The sequence below is a fragment of the Pecten maximus genome, chromosome 17 (assembly GCF_902652985.1).
Source record: "Pecten maximus chromosome 17, xPecMax1.1, whole genome shotgun sequence".
Classification (NCBI taxonomy): Eukaryota; Metazoa; Mollusca; class Bivalvia; order Pectinida; family Pectinidae; genus Pecten; species Pecten maximus.
The window spans coordinates 18,817,986-18,841,974 of NC_047031.1; the positions used below are offsets into that span (position 1 = coordinate 18,817,986).

The following is a 23,989-nucleotide window of genomic DNA, read 5'->3' on the forward strand; positions in this document are numbered from 1 at the left end:
AAACAATAAAGCAGTTAAACATCACCTATTCCTGATTTTTTTTTAGGTGTTTAAATGTAAAACTGTGGGCGATATCTAATATTTTAGATGTAGAAATTATAATACTGCAGTGATTTGCTGTACGGTTTACATTTTTCCGCAATTACAATTTAAAATTTTTACGTTTTACTTCGTCGAAATTTTGATTTGTTTTATAATATCTCAATGTTTGTAGTGATTATTATTGACTCAATATTATTGATAGCAATATTAGTAAAATTAAGCCTTCGCTAAAAACAAAGATTTTTTTAAAAGTTAAAATTATGACCTATTGTCATCGAACTAATGCCCATAACATAAAGGTGTGATTGTTCCATGCCTTATGTTATACTACAATAGAAATCTAAACACAGGGAAATTTACATGAAATCGTGATTATAAACAAACGATTGGAGTCAAAAGAATTACCAATCATGCTATAACAATCCATGCTTTTTCTACTCATGCAGAAGAGAATTTAACATCTCAATATCAGTCTCAAACAATGATTAAGGTACAACATTGTACGAAAATTGAACAAATATTGTTTAGTCCTATTGGAGTAGTAAACACATAGATCATTGCTCGTTGAAGGTAAGCTTTTCTTATCTCTTGCAATGGTTGTTGATGGGAAATATGTTTTAAGAATTTGTTATGGAAGTTCCATAGTATATTACAAAACATTATATTTCAATGGTTTACACCTTTATGTTTGATAGATTACCACCAAATACTAATCAACCGTGAAAGGAGAATATTTTAAACATTAACGGCATACTTCTCTTTTCATGGATAGTTCCCAACAATAAACAATATATTTGTTTCTAAAATATTGTTCTACTTATCTGGTTTAGTTATCTCCCATTTCACCATTTTAACAGATTATTGTCCAACAATCTAGAACATTGGTTTCTAGCTGATCGAGTTATCTCCCATTTTACCATTGCAACTGATGATTGTCTAACAATAAACAATATGGGTGTTTCTAGAACATTGATTCCCTTTAGCATTTACCATTCTAAGTGATTATTGTCTGTCGGACATTCATATCTATTTTAGGATTGATGCCCTCACCGCTCCTGGGTACACAACTGCACAGGATTTCAGGGAAAGTTTTGGTGCTAGGATGGATCTGGGTTTATGATTATTCTTAAAATGAACTCTCACATACTCTTCGACAGAACACAACAGAAATTAGGGTTATACTGTCTAATGCTATTAATAACAAATTGGCAATTTTAAATTTTTGACAATAAAGCAGATTAACTTTTATGTTCGTTTATAGTAATTGGGATATTCAATAAAGAAAAATCATCATAATTTCAACATTCAAACCTTGTTTTGTGTCTTACTGTATTCAAAAGCTATTAAAAACTAAGGATATTACGTTATAGTTATGAAGAACAAATGAGAAACATGTAAAAAAAAAGAAGATTTTTTTATGTTGGTTTATTTTCAGTATAAGTGAGTTCATTTCATTCTTCTGTAAAAACCGTTCTTTAACAGGGACTTTAAATCGAGACATGTTAAATGTGAGTTAATAATGCTATGTTAAACAATTAAGGGATGACAAGGGAACCGGAAGTCCTTGGGTGATCATGTGATAACCGGATTCGACGTAGTTCCCATACCTGGTGTCGTTGTAGTTGTGGTAGTTGTTGGAGTTGTGGTTGGAGTTGTAGTTGTTGTCGTAGCTGGGTAACAAACATTACACAAAGCGTTTATATAATAAGTTATTTATTATTCCCTTCAATAAGACATTTATTATATATCGCTGAGTAACAAAACATTACACGCAACGGTCATAATTGCGACAAACAATGAATGCCAGCAATGAAAGATATCTAATATACAACTAAATATCAATCATCACACTTCTTGTTGTTGTTGATTAAATCTTTATTCTGATTGTAATAATGTTTACCTCAAACGTTGTTTACCTAATAAACCGTTTCCTAATTGTTCGTAATCTCGTTAATGATACCTTCAAATTCATAGAATGAAGTTTTGGTTTTGTATTTATATATATATATATGTATTTATTTATTAAATTTATTTATTTTTAATAATGTAATGAAATATTCTGAAAATATATTTATCTTCATTTAAATTTACCTATCAATATTTGTTTACAATGTATTTACCTGATTTAACTGATTTTTTCACAAGAGACTAATTTCATTATGATACGATGTTGTGTTTATCATGTCTATGCTGTTATGTAACGTCGATCTATATAAAGATGTGTCAGATTTATATAAGTGTATTGACACTTGCTTCGTTCGGTATACTTTATATGTTGTATATTGTTAAATAGATAAATTTAAATCGGCGAGCTTTTTATAAGAAACACATCCTTTTTATTTTATATAAGAATGAATGAATAGTGTTTTTATATTCAATGAAATAATGTTAATTTAACCGTGTTTTATTGCAGTGTCACAAAACCATGCATTTATCATTTAGATACAAACATCCTACATTGACTCTTTTTCATATAGAAGTTTAAGAAAAGAAATTAATGATTTTCACATGAAAGAGCCGCCAAAGATAAAAAAAAAATCATTCTGATGATGTCATAATAATCCATTTGAAGTATTTTGGGGGAATATTTGAACATGTCTACATGATTTTGACGAATATTGAGAATTTATGTGTTTGACACTTAAATACATAGGTCAGTAATTCCCCGATATTTATTCTGTATCTTTAATATCTGAATTTAAGGTTATAACAATATCTGAAATCTTTAGCGTCAGCGTTTAATTGTGGCATGAAATTAATACCATATTCTGTGAATACATCGGCAATCATAAAATAATAGACAGAACATGCTAAGTATGGAAATAATTACTACAACTCCACCAAGGACTTACACACAGAAAATAGAGAGTATGTAATATATATATAATTGATAACATAAAAGAGGATTTTATATTACAAGTAATATTGTATAATTTATATGTATAACTAAACATATGTATGTATATGTAATATGTATACCTCGTGTGGTCGTCGTGGTTGGTTTTGGTGTTGTAGTAGTTGTTGTTGTCTTAGTGATTACAACTTTAGCTGCCGGACGAGGTTTTTCAGTTGGTGTACTTCTTTGAGAAACCGAAGCTCTCGCTAAAAATTGAATGAAATAACATAATACTTAATAATTTATCCACAAATAAATCCGCAATTAATAATTTGACACAAAATATTGACCCCATTCTCATTCAGTATCACCTCATTTTGCTTTATTGATTTCCCCTGTGAACGGTTTGGAATAAATACTGCTCGAACATAAGTTCCTGTGTAAATTGACTGCACAACTAGCATTTAAAGTTTTCAGATAATACTGATATAAATATATTACAACGGTATATTAATTTTTCTCCACAGAACTTTAGCTTATATATTGTTAGGAATCACTATTTAATATTCATTCTAACCGATGTTTGGTGTGACCTAGCTTTAACTATTAGGAATTGAAGATGTTTTATTATAACAAAACACAAAAGTCGTCAATATCGGAACAAATGAAGTTACTCTAAACGTACACATATTGACAAACCAGGCTTTAAGCACTCTTCAAATTTATACTTATTAACAGAATGATTCGACAGTGCACACAAATGCTTGTCACTGTCAATATAAGACTACAAAGACGCGAAATACGCTGAAAATATTTCCGCTTAATATGTACGCTTACAGTATATGAAAACAACCAACAATTTAGTTTACATGGATGAAACTGTTTCCTATCTAAGTACTTATTATATAATTATCTTACTGTAATTTATTCCTGACGCTGAATCAAAAGAACTCAACAAATTACATAGTTATCCGATACACACAAAACATATTAGTACTATTCTATTTACATTATATGTGAGCATGCGTATATTGTCAGTCTTCAAGCTACATCATAACTTACATCACAACCTACATCAAAACCTACATCACAACCTGCAACTATAAATAATATACATATTTCTAACTAAATTGCAACTAGTGTAACTAGGCACAAGCTCTAAAGCCTTCAATCTCTTCTCCAGAAATCAGTTATACCCGTGGGACAACCCTATAAAAATATCATCGTCTGGAAGATATAATAACGTGTTTTTATATGGTCCTCGAACATTTTTTAAATCAAAGTGGTACACGAGAAGATCATGCACGGTCGTCTATCGAAATGATTTAAATATATCATTCAGTAATGTCCAGCAGAAGGTGTATGGAATCACTTTGAATTTCATTCATAAATCTATCACGTGGATCAAATAAAGAGGAGGACAATAGTAAATCATGAGAGGATCATTTATCGATTGATGATAATTATACCATATTACCATATGTTGTCTAGTAATGCTAACTACGTGTAATAATATACTGTATGATCATCGAAAGAATAATAAGAATTGCATGTGACTTGACAAGACAATTAATGAGTCTATTCCGTCATATTGAATCCTACTTGCAGATAAATGTCATACAAGCATCGCTGCAAACGAATAATATAAACATTACCTGGAAAGCAAATGATGCAAGGTTTCCATCATAATTCGCAAAAGAACCCCAAATCTGTGACTACACTTGCATTGTAAACGAAAAATAAGACGATGAGAATAATTATTTGGCAATGTTAGTTTCAAAGCATATATGAAGGTGTAAATACCGCATTGGCTCCTTTCACGAGAATTTTAAAGACTAACAGTCTGTGGTGTATGGTTTCTTCTATGGCAAACCATGTACCCGTCTGTTGTAAATGTATATGGAAGTAAATATACGCCAATCTCCTGTTCTGTCTGTTTGGCTGTCTTATGTTATAAACATGTACCAATATGTATTGCATGACTCATGTGATAGTTACACTTAAGGATTGATTGTCAATTTTGTTGCTTGCATGGACTGATGAAGGGAAGTGAACTTCGTGCAAATGAAGTGAACTGCGAAGCAGTTCATGTACCATATATTTACGTTAACCAAATTAAAAACTTCGCCACCAGATTGCAAAATTCGGTCACAACGGTGTGACGTAAGTATGCTATTTTGTAACATTGTTATACTTATCGTACATGTGTGCACAGCAGTGGAACAGCAGACATTTAGCTATTCTCGTCGCCAAGGCAACACAAAATATATTCCCATACACGTTTTGATTATTACGATGTTGATACATATAAATACGACATTTTCAAGGTAAAATGTTCATTTAATAAAAACTTAGCAATACCCATATCAATACGAATTTAAAGTGCAGTGTTGACAGTATAGTATTTGTGTGATTTGGTCACTCGAGACACAGGGACTCGGTTACAAAATGAGCACAAGGTTAACGTGACGACAGCTGTTCAGTGAAATATCACAACATTAAAAAAACAGAGTTTATATACTCTCTAAAGCCTTGGAAAAAATGGATTTTGTAAGGTTTTATAATTTGAATGAATGTTGGCTTTTTAGCATTTCGATTACTTATAGGTGTCATATGTTACTCAAAATTTAACGCCGAACCCCTGTGACCGTATGTGATGCAGTCTAATAAGCCGGGATATTCAGAGCTCCAGAAAAAGTGTAACAATGTGTATTTTAGTCGCAGGTTAGCTGATGATGTACATTGTGCTCTTGAAAAATTGGATTTCATTGTCGTACTGGCGTTTTGGGATGTAAATTCTGATAATAGTAAGTAAAGAAACATTGATTAGAAAATCGCGGTATTCGACAGCTGGGAACTTGTGTCCTCCATAGGTTTAGATTGAGTCAAATTACGACAATAATATGTCCCTGTGCTCGATATAGCATACTGCTGCTACAGACTGTTTGGTGTTGTTATATAGAGTTAAAATTGAGGTGTATTTTCTGTGACCACTAAAATGGTATCAAGCATGGCATTCGAGATACAGCTAACGTTAGACCTACTGCGCTACGTAGGTCATGTGCTCGGTGCTATCGGGAGTGTCAGTGTTCTGTCAGATCCTGTTTTCTAAACTGTCTGCATTATACTGGCATTTTTATTAGCACATAAAGCCGCTATTCAACTTGGGTTTATATACGTTTATAACAATGTTACACAATTCACAAAATGAAAGTGCATTCAAGTCTGAGGCGGTACAGAACTCGATCGCCATTGTAAACTCAGTGAATGTATTCACACGCTGGCAAGAAAGTGATTCGTCTCTCAGAACAAAAGCACGCGACCCATAATCTTCAACGGGAAATGAGGTGACTATGTTCATTGAGGCGGAGCGGTACAAAGATATGACGGCCTGTTTTTATTGTTTCATTAGTCTCCGTTTAATAGAAAACATATATATGACATGGTCTGCATACCACTAACCATACAAGAGTCTATCTTAGATTGTGCCAACTAATCTTAAATGGTTTATCTTGTTGCTCGTATGGTTTATATAGTAATGCTTAAACGTTACTCTATCGGCTCAATTATATAGTCTGTTATTCAACACGCGTAGAACTATATTGTTTAGCAACACACATACATTAGTCTATCAGTCTGGCTATTTTGTTTTATAGTTACCAAATGTAACTTCGTATAGAACACTTGACAATCAATATTTCGTTTTTATGTCTGTTGGTCTGTCTTATATGATGTATCTAATGGTAATCAGCAGTCACCAAGCATAGTATATGGTTTTCTTTGCTTATCTTTCACTTTCACAATACATTAAATATAGTATGTATATATGTAGCAATCCGTATATATGAAATATATATGAAAAGCTCAAGTATTGTCCGTGCGCAAATATCACCGAAAGCATTAAAAAGCAGGACCAGACTGGGAGGGCTTAATTGCATTTTGATAGGTTTGACATATACACTCACACACCTTGACCCAATTAAGTTTTTATCATTACCATAAAACTTTGAGAACATTAGAACTGATAAAAATATTTACATATACATTAACATATGTATTAATGTCGGTATTTATGTTTTCTAGGTTCATTACCTGGCTGTATCAATTACCTAATCCGTATTTAAAAGGGACTTTTTACCTGTATGTCTAACTGATTTACATATGCACCTATAAAACTACTAAACATGTGTTTAACTGATTTACATATGTATTTCATATCATATATTGACATCTAATTATATAAATCAATTTTATCTTTAGCAATTTCAATGTTTCTAGATGTATTGTTAATTCAAAGTTATCCCCCATTCGCGTCTTGCTATATAACAACTTTGCCCCGGTGTGTTTTTGGATTTTACCTTCATATCCCATAACGTCCCCCATCCATTAGTAATATAACGAGAATTTCTTCTATACATTCACCAATGGATATACAAACATCTTGTTTAGTTTAATGTATAAATTAACATGAATTATTCACGATTGACAGAACAATACAGATCATGTACGTTTGTGTTTGGAAACGCCTCATTCATTTCAGAAATATTACATTTTTCTCCAATGCGAAATATATTATATTGTAGGTGAAACTGTTAGGTAGACATTTTATCTAATGAGAAGGCAATTTACTTTAAAACATATGTTTAATGTTGTGTAGTCGTTAGATTTTAAAGAATACAATTCTTTACATATTTTCTTATATCACGCTGTATCTGTTTGTATGTATTCTCCTCCCAGTGGGGGTATTGTGTTAGACATATGCGGCAGACAGCTATAAGCAAATGAAGCTTGTGGATAATAACTATATTGAATCACCTTTCATAGTTGGCGTTTGGTTTGTACGGTACGGTGTACGGTTGCTTATTTTTGTGTAGACATTTCTGCCTGGTGGGAAATGGACGTTTGGATCATATCCTAAAAGTAGGTGTAGGTGCCGCAGGCCTTAGGAACAATGAAACAAATATTGATATCAATGATTTCCCACATACTTCACATGGTGATCCCGGAGGGAGGGAATAACGCTATGTCACATGGGATAGGGAACATTCACAATTGTGCGGCGTCATCATGTCGCAAATTGATAACGTCACATCTTTAATTAAGGCTTTTACAAAATTAAACATTACATCATCAATAAATTGTTTCTCATACCTGTGTGGAAAAGACTAATTACATGACGCTTTTATGCCTTCAAATATTTGTGACTTCACACTAAAGAAACAATATCACGGTCTTTTGACAATATGTCTATGCCCAGTCAGTCTAAAAAAATTAAATTACAATGTACAACTATCGATGAAAGGGAAACTTACAATTGTTTGACATTTGAGAAATACTAATGAAGTACTTCCCACTATATACCGTTGTTTTAACTGTTAAAAATAAAATGTCGGAATTTAACCTTTTTGATCAGCCTTTAAAATAAACATTCAAAAACATTAATTCATTATTGATAGAATTATTTTTTTCCAGATACCATCGCTGATTTTTTCTTTATTTGACTTGGTTATTCGTTTGTGTCTATATTTACTTAGTCAAAATCATAGAAGGTCAACAATATTTTATTCATAATTATGATAATTGTCACAATTAAAAGTATAGTGAAATAGACATATGATAAATATGTAAAACAACATTTACGCCGATTGTATACTGTCAGACATCAAATTATCAGTCAACTTTCCTTATCCCAGACTCTTTAAACTCGAATACTTGCTTAACTTGAAGTAAAAATTCAGGTATACAGTTAAAACAATTCTATACCATGTACTCTGTAACCTGGAATTCTCCACATATCTCTACCTTTTGTTAAGGTCCTGACTGACTTCGGGATAACGAGATACAACTGTATGATACCTCAACAAAATTCGTTCTACTGTTTTTCGTAAGAAAGTTCTTAAGCAGCCAAGAAAATAGTTGAGGTTTGTATACAAATTTCATTCAGGTATTACATATATATCGCTTCCATATAAGGATTATTTGATAATTAATATTTCTTCTGTGGTAAGTTTAGTAGAATCCGATGTATGTGTAATAGGAACATTATCAATTATATAAATGTCTAATGATCGTCTACCAGTAGCTTTATTTCAGCTCACCGCACAGAATTACATGGAATATGCATGTGAATTTGATACTTTATGATAAATAGATATCACTATTTCTATTTCACCTTACATTTAATGTGCTTCATTAGAGTCTATAGAATTAGGTCATTAAAGCTAATTCCGTACAGTTTATATGCAATATCTTCCTCCTTAATGACATATTCAGCAATGACATGGTTTAATATTATACGGTAATGTTTTAGCTAAACACCAAATGCCTTCCAAGTGGTTTGTAACTAAAAAGTAACGTAAGTATTTGATCTGATGTTAATTCTCTATATTAGTTGTCATAGTCTAATGATCTAATGAATACTATGATGATGTTAATAAGAGGAGATAGATGAAAACTATATCTTCACCTCATATGGTACTACCTCGATTAGATGAAACATATCAGTGTTAAATGAAAAAGTGTTAGAAGAGACATAGCCTGTAAAATAGAAACACTGATGTTCAGGTAAATATCGCATAGCCCATTGGCCCATTTCACTACGAATTCACTGTCTGACAACATACTGTGACAAAAGAAGTCGAGAACGAGGAGGCAACATACAATGACGAATGCAGTTGAGAAAGAGGCAACGTAGATATGACAAAGGGTTGAGAACGAGGCAACATACCATGACAACAGTGATTGAGAACGAGGCAATATAAAATGAAAACAGAAGTTGAGAACGAGATAACATAAAAATGACAACAGAGGTTGAGAACGAGATAAGATAAAAATGACAACAGAGGTTGAGAACGAGGGAACATAAAAATGACAACAGAGGTTGAGATGAGGCAACATACAATGACAACAGAGGTTGAGAACGAGGCAACACACAATGACAACAGAGGTTGAGAACGAGGCAACATACAATGACAACAGAGGTTGAGAACGAGGCAACATACAATGAAAACAGTGGTTAAGAACAAGACAGCAAAGCACGAAGAGAGGGGATGAAACCGAGGCAGACATATACTAGAGATAACAACAATAAATCCTTATGTCATAGGGAGTTACCTGCAATACCAGTCAACGCGGATGACTGGTTGGCTAGAATAGTTACAATAACACTGTTTCTATAAAAGACTTTTTTCAGGGGTTTAACGCTGTCGCAACAGCCAGAGTCAAATGAGGATGGGAGGCAAGGAGACAGCTGCAGAAAAAAAACAAAGCATAGAAAGACAGAGTGGTAGGGAGAAGAAAAGAAAGGTTAAGGATCCGAGGTGTTGCAATGAACGCAGAAGATATATTTGGTCTTTTCACTGTTTCCGGAAAACAAGGCTCTAGAAAATGTATTGCAGCAAATAAAAGACGTAAGTCGATGGGAAAAATAACATAAAGACCCGCTATCGGAAATGACTGCTTCATCATCGTGTTTCAAAGAAAAAGTCAAGGCTGACGAAGAACACTTGTATTACCATAATCAGATTAGATTATAGTATTATAATATATATCATTTAGCAGATCAAAAGAATCTGTCCAATCTTCACAGTTCCACTATCTAATTCAGGGAAGAGGGACCAATGAAGACCGAAGACTGGAAACCGAAAAATCAAAAACCGAAACTGATTAAGGTTCAGTATTCTATGGTTGATTAAGAACATATGCTATTAGTATACACTAAACAGTTTCCTAGACTAATAATGATAGTATTTAATAGTGTCTAATATAAGTATATTGATAAAGCCAGACAAACGTGAGAGTGCAGCCTAACATCAACGTCTCTCTCTTTATCCCATTAGTGAATGTGCTTTCTCTATTTCTCTATAAATCGGAAGTGTAATATCAGACATCCTATTCTACAGCTAAGTCTTCGGCTTACCTCTGGCAAAGTTTGATGTTTGGTGATGTGTAATCGTGAAGGGAGGAGGAGGTGGAAGGGTAAGGGATGGGGTGGTACGGGAGGCGGGGGATGGCGTAGCCTTGGTGGCACGCTGTGTGGTCGGGGCGATGGTTCTCTTTCTGTTATTTCTGAACATACTGGCTGTGGATGAAATCAGACACAAATGCTATCACTGCAGGAAACGACATCATTTAATCACGAATGGAAATATTCAGAATTTTCTCGCTAACCAACCTAAGGGTGCTACAGCGCCGACGGCGAATACACTGTTTGATATAAAAATGCATAATGACAAGGCCATAATAGCAGACGTAAAACCCGTTAAATAAATAAATAAAATAAATAACTCACTAGTTAATATCAACAAACGAAAAATACTAAATAACAGCATCCTAAAAGTAACCGCTTATTAGACCGTAAAATACATACAAAATACAGAGGCCGGGTACAGCACGAACTAACTTCTTCAGTGTGCAATTGATTATATTCACTCCAAATTTTATAGATACAATAATAAGAACAACCATTTGGTGGGCGGTGATTGCGTACGATAACGTGTGGTATGGTAAGACATATACAACACTTAATTCTTGTTTCTAATCGATCATAATTATTCCTTTGTCTTTAAGATGCCACCTTGATGAATGCAACATATCATCAGAGATAAAAACGTATGTCATAGGAAACGGTTCTAAGACCTTCAAATGCAGAACTGTTTTTTTTTTGTTTTTTTTTCTTAAATGGTGCAAAACAATTATACGAAATAAGAAATCACTCTGATACCGGTTCAGAGCTGGTCTCTACATATTGTGCTTTAATTAGATGTCAATCATTATTTGATGACGTCTCTCCTCACCGATGCATACTAATCAATTGGCCGTCTGTTTTTTTATTTGGCTCGTACCAGTTGTACTGAATAGGTACGATACCACATAATGCAAGGCAATTGAATTTCAATTGAGTTTCCAAGATGGCGGCCGTCTCTACATAGTATACGCTTGAAACATTAAAAACTCTTTTCTTTTTACAATGTAACAGATGTAAAATCAATACCTTATTAGTTCGGTCATATATCAACACGTATGATTTATACAATTTCATCGCAAATGAAGATTCCCCGTCTCGTTTTTTACAAAGCGTACATTAGTAGGACGAATGAAGTATCACAGTTCCGCCATCTTGAATTGGTACGTTTCAGGAAACGAACCACGCGAGCCGGTCCGGTTCTGCTGGTATGCCAGGTTCCATTACGAGTACAGCAGATTTGTATCGGCACAACAGGTACAAACCCGATAAAGAACATTGCGATAAAACAAATAAAACTGAATTTATTCCAAAATACCCATATCTACTGGACCGGGAAATTACCTTGAATGAAATGTACCAGGAGGATTTTGAAAGCAACAGGAATGTTATTTAAGCAGACAATGCTAGAGGATTAGTTCTACGTATTAAAAGGTCACACCTTCTTTAGCAGAAATCGTTCGACGTCTTGATCCAAGAAGATTGTCAAACTGTTGTTTCCTTGGCTGAGGAAGTTTGGGTATAAACACACCTGTTCGTATATATACAGATAGATTTAGAGATTATAACCATTAGAGCACTACCTACTATTCAAAATGGCGGATCCAGGTAGTTGTTGTGAGTAGGGATAGCTTTACTCTAACGCGGTAAAAGGATTTAGCTTATACTTGCAATAAAAAATCATTACTACGGTCTTTTAAATTTAAACTTCATCTTATCCCCAAAACATCCTTGGATCCGCCGCTGATACAAAGAAATGAACAAACAAATTAACGGAGAAAATCATAAGGTCACTGTCTCCTGTTTACTGCTGTAACTAATGAGTAAAACTATTGTAAAAGGAGTATATATATGACAGCACACCTTGGATTATAGCCACACACGTTTATGCACGTATGATAATGTGATTTTGAAGTTACTTCAACCATGTCTATTTTAGTAATTATCGTAGCTTTGAACTCTAAAAGCAATACAATAACAGTGTACATTTTCTGAAGTAAAATATTCCCTTGTTATTGTTCTCCAACGTTATCACATGGCTGCAATAGTACTTAGCTACTTAAATCGCTTCGTACTAAACTTATAGCACCTGTTAATCCATGTCATACAAAGCGTCATTTTATCTGAATATCCAATGTAACATGGACAGAATAATAAAGAAAAACCTACCTGGCAGGTTTAGTCCGGGAACTTTTTCGGATTCCACTTGCATGTTAGAAGTTGACTTCGACATCGAAACTTTATTTGTGAATAGGTCATTTAGGGTAGACGACGTGACTTTCTGGGAAACTGACTTTTCTTTTTTGGCTGCTGCAAGTAACTGGTTAATAGCCTTCTGTAGCGGTGACATCGTTGTCCCTGGTGCGTTCGTTGTACCAGCCCCCTTCTTCCCCGGAATACCGGAAGCCGGAACTATAACCGGAAGTGTTTTCTTGTTCGGCGACACCTCTTTTGTTTGATTCCCTAGCATACCCGTATATTAGAATAGTTAGAACTTGTCAAGTTGACACTTACAGATTGCAGGTGTACAGCACCATTGCATACAGTAATTGAAAGCAATATAAGCCAGAACGGGGTAGAAAACTACCTAATATACAAATTGATTGTATCAAGGCAGGAACAGGCGAGAGTGTGTTCTTAGTATCAATATATCAACAACTTCATGAACATGACTTATATCTCGAAACAATTTGACTGAAATATGCATAGAATATAAGTAGAAAACGTAATCTACTATATTTTAAAGCATCAATAACTGGCTTGTGTATCTTTCCAAATTATACTCGATATTAATTGGATCAGGATTATGATTTTCGTTTTGCAGTCGAGGATTAATGATAATTATATATTTTATCTGCATTTATTGATATCGCTTATCCATTTGACTGTAATATGATGTTTGTAAAATCTTCGTTAACAAAGAAATAAAAAAACATTCGTTTTGAAAGTAATGTTAATATCTGAGATCTAGTTATGTTTAGATGCTACAAATACATATATCATACTAAAGACTACCATTTATACTGTTGAACGATTTCGTTATTGAGCTAATGTGACCCTTCATAAAAGACTTTTCAGCAACACTTTAGAATCAGTAGCTAAATATAGAATATAATAGATACAAAACACGTGCGAATGTCTTTGTCATGCATCACGAATAAAAATTTATATATTGTATATTTCAGCTCTTGACTATATATATATAACAAATATATTATATATTTCAGCTCTTGACAATATATATATACATGCCAAAATTAAATATATCATCTTATAGATATACGAGTCTAAGCTAGCTTTTTTCTATATGAGCATTTGGGAAGCGCAATTTTATCATCATCGACGTATTTGTAAAATCCGACGCCAATCATGTATCAAAATTGAATTCCGCAAAATATATAAATGAATAAAATGCTAATTTGTATAATAAAATAAATTTCATCAAAGCATTATGTTAAGCTTCCCGCAGCGTTCGCTAAGTATAATGTTCGCTAATACGTCCTTACCACGTGAAGACACTGATTTACCCCAGTGTTGAATAGGAATACCTGGAACATGTGACGTAATAATAAACATGACGTCAGGCTTAAGTGACGCCAAATCACCTAAGTGACGTCATATGTCGATGACGTTAATTCTAAGGTCATTCATATCAATATTAATACGTTATTTTATACAGCAGCATGACGATGCTATAGCTGAAGTCTGTTTTGGGAGCTTGGCCGTAGGCCAACATATATTTGATTAAAAAGTTATTTTGGGAAAAGAATCATACCATTGTCATTTTTGTATACCAATGATAAATAAGCTAAACGATGTAAAAAAAATAGGTTAACTTTTTAACAATTTTTACCAGAGTTTTTATTTTTGTTTTATTGTTAATATTACCTGACTTATCCTTTTTTGTGATATGTATATTTATATACATTTCAGTTATTTAAGATATGAACACATTTTTTATACTTCGTAATAAACGTGAACGCCGAGAATGCTGGTAATGACACAGAATAAAAGAAATAGCAGAAAAGCAGAAAAAGTTCAGGCAAAGAACATAGGAATGATATACACAAACAGTATTGTAATAAATAAAATATAGTATACAAGTAATATATTTATTATTATAATATAATTATGATGTAATTGATTATAATTATATAATTAATATAGAATAGTATAATCATTATGATATAATTAGTATAGTATATAATTATTATGATATAATTCATATAGTTTAACATAATTATTGTGATATAATTAATTTATAATATGATTATTGTAACAAATATATGTATATAGGAACATGCATACAAATAAAAACGTATAGTTCACATAAACATTTATACATCCCGCAACGCAGTTTTAGTGGTGTATAGATTATCGGAGCAATTCTCAACGACCAACTGACGCTAGATAATGTACTCATAGTTATTATTAGTTAATGTAATAATTTATCTTGCTATTTTGTTGCAATTTTCAATCTACATTTGTTACATCTGATGTTTATTGCTTCGTTTTTTTGTTCTTTTTGTCTAAATGATAATAATGATGATAATTTCATTTATAAGAAAATGTTATATATACTATTTCTCAGCTATCAAATATGCATACTACGATCAAACTGTTATCTATTAATAATTTATATATAAACTAATTGATATTTACGCAATAATTCACTTTAGTGTTCAGAGCACGTCTTGCATTTTTTTTTTTATTTAGTAAGGTAACTCCAAATTGTTTTAGCAGAATAGTACGGTTTATAAAACACCTACCTGGCCCTACACTTTGGAGACTAGCTGACCATTCTACTTTCGCTTTTGTTGTTCCTGTTGATTCTTGTGATCGCACTGGAAAGATAAAACATGGTGGTCAGATAGGCAACGTTAAGACCTTGAACCGTCATGAGCATGCATATAGGTTGTTGTGACAAGAGTATATACGGTATAAATATTTCCCAGACACTTGCGCCATATGTAATTCCCGCAAATATACCGTTTTAAAGTTTAAATTCCCGCGATTATTAACAGTTATAGAGTATATGGTATACAATACTGCATTCATGTTCAGAGGTACTGTTCTATCATGGTTTTTTTCAATGCATACTGTATATCAGTTTTAATGTTTTCTTGGACAATACTAGCCCCGTAGTTATCACATTGATGTGTACATGCTTTAAGTATGCCTATTTTGGCGTACTCAGATTTTTGTTAATGCATACTGTATATCAGTTTTAATGTTATCTTGGACAATCCTAGCCCCGCTAGTTACCTTATTGATGTACACATGTTTTAAGTATGCGTATTTTGGCGTACTCAGATTTTAGCGTAAACCTACCGAAATGATGAATTAGCCCACAAACAACAAACTTGTAAGCTGTTGCGGTTTAAAATAGTTAAAAGGTACTACTGAGAGAAAGAGCAAATATGTGGCTTTATTGACCGTAGGGAATAGTAGCAGTGAAAGAAAAACCTTTTACGAGATGGCAGGGAAGAAGAAAAGGCTTTAAAAGATGACCTTGAAAAGGCTAAAACGATGGCGGGTGAACTTTTAAAGCGTTGACGCTTGAATCAATACTTGATAGAGTGTCTGATGGATATGCCTATATCCAGGTCCATCATTTTTGTCGTAGGTGGTAGGTTTTGACAATAGATTATGTGTTAGAGGCCTGTACCCAGTATGTAGACTATTGAATATGGACAAAGTATTAGAGGCTTGTCCTTGGAAGGTAGTTAGAACATTAAAGTTTGACAGGCTTGTGTCCTGCGGAGTTAATTTGACCATTGACAAAGTATTAGAGTAATGTGTCCTTGGAAGTAAATTTGACCATTGACGATGTGTAACAGGCTTGTGTCCTGGGAAGTAGATTTGACCATTGACAATGTGTGACAGGCTCGTGTCCTGGGAAGTGAATTTGACCATTGACTTTGTGTGACAGGCTTGTATCCAAGGAAGTAAATTTGGCCATTGACTATGAGTGACAGGCTCGTGTCCTGTGAAGTTAATTTGACCATTGACTATGTGTGACAGGCTTGTGTCCTGGGAAGTAAATTTGGCCATTGACTATGTGTGACAGGTTTGAGTCCTGGAAAGTGAATTTGACTATTAATTATGTGTGACAGGCTCGTGTCCTGTGAAGTTGATTTGACCATTGAATAAGTATGACAGGCCTGTGTCCTAGAAAGAAAATTTGGCCATTGACTATGAGTGACAGACTTGTGTCCTGTGAAGTTGATTTGACCATTGAATAAGTGTGACAGGCTTGTGTCCTAGGAAGTAAATTTGACCATTAACTATGTGTGACAGGCTTGAGTCCTGGAAAGCAAATTTGACCATTGACTTTGTGTGACAGGCTTGTCCTTGGAAGTAAATTTGACCATTAACTATTTGTGACAGGCTTGAGTCCTGGAAAGTAAATTTGACCATTGACTTTGTGTGACAGGCTTGTCCTTGGAAGTAAATTTGACCATTTACTATGTGTGACAGGCTTGTGTCCTTGGAAGTAAATTTGGCCATTGACTATGAGTGACAAACTTGTGTCCTGTGAAGTTGATTTGACCATTGAATAAGTGTGACAGGCTTGTGTCCTCGGAAGTAAATTTGACCATTAACTATGTGTGACAGGCTTGAGGCCTGGAAAGCAAATTTGACCATTGACTTTGTGTGACAGGCTTGTCCTTAGAAGTAAATTTGACCATTAACTATTTGTGACAGGCTTGAGTCCTGGAAAGTAAATTTGACCATTGACTTTGTGTGACAGGCTTGTCCTTGGAAGTAAATTTGACCATTTACTATGTTTGACAGGCTTGTGTCCTTGGAAGTAAATTTGGCCATTGACTATGAGTGACAGACTTGTGTCCTGTGAAGTTGATTTGACCATTGAATAAGTGTGACAGTCGGCTTGTGTCCTGGAAAGTAAATTTGACCATTAACTATGTGTGACAGGCTTGTGTCCTGGAAAGCAAATTTGACCATTGACTTTGTGTGACAGGCTTGTCCTTGGAAGTAAATTTGACCATTAACTATGTGTGACAGGCTTGTGTCCTGGAAAGCAAATTTGACCATTGACTTTGTGTGACAGGCTTGTCCTTGGAAGTAAATTTGACCATTAACTATGTGTGACAGGCTTGATTCCTGGAAAGCAAATTTGACCATTAACTTTGTGTGACAGGCTTGTGTCCTGGGAAGTAAATTTGACCATTAACTATGTGTGACAGGCTTGTGTCCTGGGAAGGTAATTTTGATGACGACTGTGTATGAAAGGTTTGTGTCCATGGAGCCGATGTTGGCCATTGATTATGTATGAATGGTTGGTGTTCTAGGAATTTCGACCATTAACTATGAATGAGAAACTGGTGTCCTAGGGAAATATATTTTGACTATTGACTATGTAGGAGAGGCTCTTGGTATGGTCATCAACCTGTCAATGGAACCGTTCCATCTAGCACCAATCGCTAACGCGTCTGAAAAATGCTCGTCTCCCTAGGTTTTTTTGTGTCATCCGTCAAACTTTTACGCTACAGATTGTCATATTTCTAACCTAACTCTATAGTTACGATGATATAGTCGGCTACTGATGTAGCTTTCTCTGTTACATTAACAAAGTGTTTAGAGACAACAACTGACGCAAACATCGAATAAAAACCTAACTTTAAATGAATACTTTCTTTCTAAGATCTAAACTATATATCTGGCGTATATGTTTAGCTGCTATTATATTTAATGAAAACAAAAAATGAAATAATATTATATATTTCATTTTTAAATTTTTTCTTCATGTCATAAAACATGTTAATAACAATCACACTATAAGTGCCGACACACAAGTGATGCCATTTAGCACGCTGTCATCATAATGTGTAAATGTCGACACAAGGATATATAGTCACACAAAGACAAACGATACCACAGTAGGAAGACAGAGAAAAGAATAACTAGTAATTTTTGAATTATATAACTTCCGTATACAACAATCATGATGTCACTTGTGTCGAGAGCGGAGGCCTTGTCACAAACGGTTACGTGAATTAATGAGTCTGACAGTGGTAACAATACCGTCATACACCACAATTTCACTGTCAGACCGCGGAAGGGTATTAAAGTAATGCATAAAAGGAGATACTGGACTTCTTCAAAGAATGACTTTCATATTACTGATTCCGTATGATTCGGTCCGTTATAACTATATGATTTTAGTGTTTTCCTGGATTTTTGGTTTTTAGATTTTACTTACATTTATATTCTTATTTTATCGCAGGCAATGCAACAAGAAGAGGATTTATTACATATTGAATATTTTACAAGTCGTGAATCCGATTTGATCATACGTAAACATGCAGATGTATGACTAATCGAAAAACTTAAAAATATCAGTTTGGCTATTAAGGGAAGCTGATAGACTGTCATATATATGTATGTATGTAAATAGCACATTTATTGTCCGTACATCGGGATTATTTCGCTCAAATGTGATTGATAGGAATGTACGTGCTAGATATTACTAGCATTTAAAGATTTTACCATTTGAAACTAAAACCCTGCAAATTCAGAATAAAAGTTAGATAAAACGCTTCGTACAAATTCTTTTCACAATTGCAAACAAAGATATGATTTCTAGAGATGTAAAATTAATATCAACACAAAACGAATAAAATCGAACGCTCTTTTGTCAAATAGCTCTAAGTATCAATGACAAGTCTCAAAAGGACAACACAGTATGTTTCCTGATTCGGTTTACACTATTTTATGTAAATTAAGATTCAATGATATTGTTTAAACTTCTTAACCTATTGTTTTATTAGCTTAGAAATTGTGTTGTCAAACTGGAACGTCTATTTCTACAAAAAATATGTTCTGGATTTATGATCACATCGGTTGTCAATGCTTCAGTAGCAACAGCGTGTCGTCTGAAAGGTCAATCACGCGCTGAATGGTCAGTACATAGCCCAGCAGTCCTTATCTGACCAGATATGTGTCACTGGACAAAAGGTGTGGAGAAAATAGCCAATTTATTGACGCAAATGACAGATATGTGACAAACTGTCGTAGGTTGTCCCGGCATGCACCGCACGACTGTCATGTGACGTAGCCATGATTGATAATACGGTGTTTGACAGGTTATCTGCTTTAGGTGTTGATAAAAGGTCAAGTTAGAGCAAATCAACTGTGGATATTATAAATAGGGATTGTGATATTTTATGTAAGCCATATATTCTCGTTACTATGATTTTTTGCAAAGAATTGGAGATGATATAAATGACTAGCGAACAATACAATAGTCAACAATAGTAAACATCTGTATTCTTTAACTAATACACTTTATATCATAATTTATCGTATGAACATATATGCTCATTGATTTATATTTAAACACTTTGTTGGCCAGGTAAACTTGTTCTAACTTTCTTTTGCAAATTGTAACAATTTTTGGCCATAGCATCACTAAAAGTCATTGGTTACGAACTAATAACTTTATTATTAGGACGTGTTTTCCATTGCATCGCAAATACTTTATGAAACCTTTATGTGTAACAGAACTTATTTTTCATACAATATACTGACTAAAATGCACACAATGTTACGTAGTCCACGAGCATATTAGTAGCTACCTTTTGAGAATTCACTACCCTAGTTTGTTCACACCGTAGTGTCCCTCAGAGAAGCGACCGACAGCAGGATCGTATAATCCTCCAATTATTCTTCCTACTCTATCGTCAGCTTTGCCACTGCCTAACTTTGGCCTTGAGTTGACCGGTCGGCCCTTTCAGGGCGGTTATTGGTTTTATATTCTGGCAATGACATTCAAAAGTATATAAAATTAGTACTTGCTATTCTCTGCTTGACGTTCAGAGTACGGTGTGCTTGTGGTAAAGACAGGTTTGCTCGCCTATCGTAATGTGAACGGATGGGATGTGCAGGTGTGTCATTTCAATGTGATGACACTATATAAGTGTCAGTCAGTGGCCACATCTTTCGTTGAAATATCGCTTAAACAGTCTTATTCTTTTAACGTACGCATTGGAATATTAAACAAATTGTCGTGCACTTTCATTTTCTAAATATGTTAACGACGTGCTTTAAGTCAAGCTTGTTATAGAAAGAATGATATAATGTCATTATTTTATAGGAGACTTCTATTTACGTTTTCATGAGTTTTTCATTATCATTTTTATAAATGTTTTCATTCACGATATTTTCCTGAATGGTTTCATTGATATAGATGATGATAGATATTGATGTTTCCACGAATGATTTCAATGATGATTTCATTTATTTTAATAAAAATGAAAACAGAAATTAATGCTTTAATAAATGTCTTCATTGATATTTCCCTTGATGTTTTCATTAATTTTTTATTAATGCTTCAATTAGAACTTTTTCATTGATGTTTCATCAATGTTTTTATTGAAGTTTCAATTATTATTTTTTCTAATAAGAAAAAAATTGAGGAGTGTAGTTAATACTTTAGTTAAACTGGATTTCAAGGTGAATTGTAATAATCCTCAGGTTCTAGCTACTGTAGCTTAATAACACGTTTAATCTACGATGATAATAGGGAGATGAAAGAAATAATTAGTGTTCCCTTAATATCCTAATGACGTCATCAACATAATAACCACAATTAATTAGATTTTGACGTATTACACTACATTAAAGCAAACATTTAAGCATTTATGTCTTTCACAATTAAATTAATAAACCGCTGTCTCATTGTGGTGCTTTACTAATTATGACGGGTTGTTTTTTTGACATGAGGAATTGTGGTCATTTAACCGGCCACGTTTTTGTTACTAGTTTGCTATTTATAGTCCGAGGCGCTGTAACGCTTGTAATGTCTACATATATTTTAGCTGAAGGTTTGTTTTGTGTCTAGGAAAGTCATTGTACTAAGGCTGTTTTAATTAATAATCTCTATGATACTTAAATGCTATAAATAGTACACGAAAATATCGTTATATACAATAACACGTTTATAACTTATTAGTATCTACATTTAAGATAAATACCATGAATTATTCATTTGCATTCATGTTTATCATATTTGCACTGTATATATTTTTTAAGTGAACGTTTGTTAATTTTTACAATTCCTCTCCAACTTTCTTTTCTTATTTCCTTACTTCCACCTCTCCGTTTTAGACAGCCTCTTCACAAGCACAGAAGACAATAAAACTTTCTAATTTGCAGTATCGGTGGGAAATTAAGTTATGCCTCAATATTATTTATTATTCGGTAAATATAGTATTCAGGTGTAAGCGTACCTTGAACACAATACATCGTGTTGAAGTTCAACAAACACCATCCCGTATTTGGTCATGATAATGTTCAAATGTCATCTCTATGGAAACGAAATAATTCATGAGTTAACGTGATGTTTCTGAGCACCCCTGTCTTGTCAAAGACATAAAAATAGTTTCTGTCATCAAGGTGGAACATCCTGGACAACAATGGCCACTGACAGGGACATCTATCTCTGAGAAACGTGAGGGCCGCGAGCGTGTAACGGTCAGTTGGGTTACATTGCTTATTATTCAATATGTCATATATCCCTTGTTCATGCTGTTGAAACACCGGTGTTATTGTTGACTCATCGTGAGGACAAACAGAATATCCATTGACCCTCATTAATTACACTATAGTAGTAAAGGCAGACAATTCAAATTCAACTGTATTAAGGATCCCCAGAAATGCGTTATTCTTAAGATAATACGTTTTGTGCGGACCGATGTATTTCCTCATGTTTAAATTCCATCCAAAATATGTCTTTTGTTTCTAACTGTGCAGTAAATATATTCACTAAATCTCGACATATACATATAATTATTTTACCTGTTTAACACATTTTTTATGGCAAAATACACTTGGTCAGCTTTTAAGTTTCCCCATTGTCATTTGCAAGCAGTGTTTCGATTGGTCAATTCAGATAAAGTGATATTGTTCACTTTACTTTCATATAATGAAAAATTTTCGATATCTCACTGGTAAAAATGTAATAAATACACAATTCACACAGCCATGTATTTGATATACACACATATTGTTATACATATAAGTATACATATGGACAGATGATAATGTAAGTCTGTACCAATCTATATATAATTTGATAATGCATTCATAATACAACTGGCACGCATGTCAGTACTTCGTATCATTTTTCTCCGTTCACACATTCTTTAACGAATATTTCCTATTTATTTAATGGATGCTGCGCTCTAATGAAGTCATTTTAATGGCATGCTAACGCCATTACTTTGTCTGAATGGTTAAAACGTATTTAAAATTTTAATAAAATAAAGCAAACAGAATAACAGCATTTGCCAATTGATCATAATAAATTATTAGTTAAGTGCATCAAAATAATTGAGTTGCTACCTAGTATAATAGTAAAATAGTAAATTAGCACATTATTGATCTGTTTTTGAAATACTTATTTGATAAAATTACTATTCAGTTACAACATAATCAAAACGTTAGACGTCTTCTGAAATAAAAAAAAAACAATGTTTATGTATGACTGTCTAATACACATTTCAATACCCAGTTTATGTATAGTTTTTACATGGACATAGTCATTGTTGGGTAGATATTTAGTTACTTATCAATGACAGTTTATTTAAGCTTAATAAGTTATACTTTTTATTGAAAACCCTGTCAATGCCTGGAAAACGCTTCCATTTTACTGTATGATCAATACTTAGTTAATATCTAGTGTATGCGCTGTAAAAACTACATTCACAAAGTTCCGGCCTATCACAAGGATACTTAACACGAACATACCGCAGCCTTCCAAATCGCACATACGCACTCACCACACGCATGCATCTCGCACGCACGGGAGGTCGTCCTTAAATGACCTTAGCTGTTAATAGGACGTTAAACAAAATAAACCAAACCAAACCAAACCAATCTTCAATGTGGACAAGTGATACAAAGTAAATTATTTTAATACCAAACTAATATTGAATTATGGGTTAATACCTAGTTAAATATTATTAAAACTGAAATGTTGAAAATATACATTTGATGCACATTAAAACATTATGTCGTAAATATGCATTTATTACCCTAGTAAATACTTCATGAACCGCCCAATTAATATTACCTAACTAAACCTTTACACACTTCATGAATACCCAATCAATACTACCCAA

General features: G+C 33.5%; 1 protein-coding gene across 34 annotated transcripts in view; it reads right to left on the minus strand.

The window, feature by feature from the left end:
- Nucleotides 1–23,989, minus strand: part of LOC117315970 (location of vulva defective 1-like) — a 69,424-nt gene that overhangs the window by 39,784 nt on the left and 5,651 nt on the right. For 24 of the 34 annotated variants that reach the window (XM_033870427.1, XM_033870431.1, XM_033870428.1 and 21 more), the window contains exons 3-9: nucleotides 15,611–15,685; nucleotides 14,348–14,389; nucleotides 13,011–13,304; nucleotides 12,283–12,372; nucleotides 10,797–10,958; nucleotides 3,022–3,144; nucleotides 1,650–1,712 (exon numbers count right to left, since the gene is read on the minus strand). In XM_033870427.1, the coding sequence (XP_033726318.1) occupies nucleotides 1,650–1,712; nucleotides 3,022–3,144; nucleotides 10,797–10,958; nucleotides 12,283–12,372; nucleotides 13,011–13,304; nucleotides 14,348–14,389; nucleotides 15,611–15,685 (849 nt within the window). The remainder of the gene's footprint in view (nucleotides 1–1,649; nucleotides 1,713–3,021; nucleotides 3,145–10,796; nucleotides 10,959–12,282; nucleotides 12,373–13,010; nucleotides 13,305–14,347; nucleotides 14,390–15,610; nucleotides 15,686–23,989) is intronic. The other 10 variants (XM_033870422.1, XM_033870430.1, XM_033870449.1 and 7 more) reach the window with 7 other exon arrangements.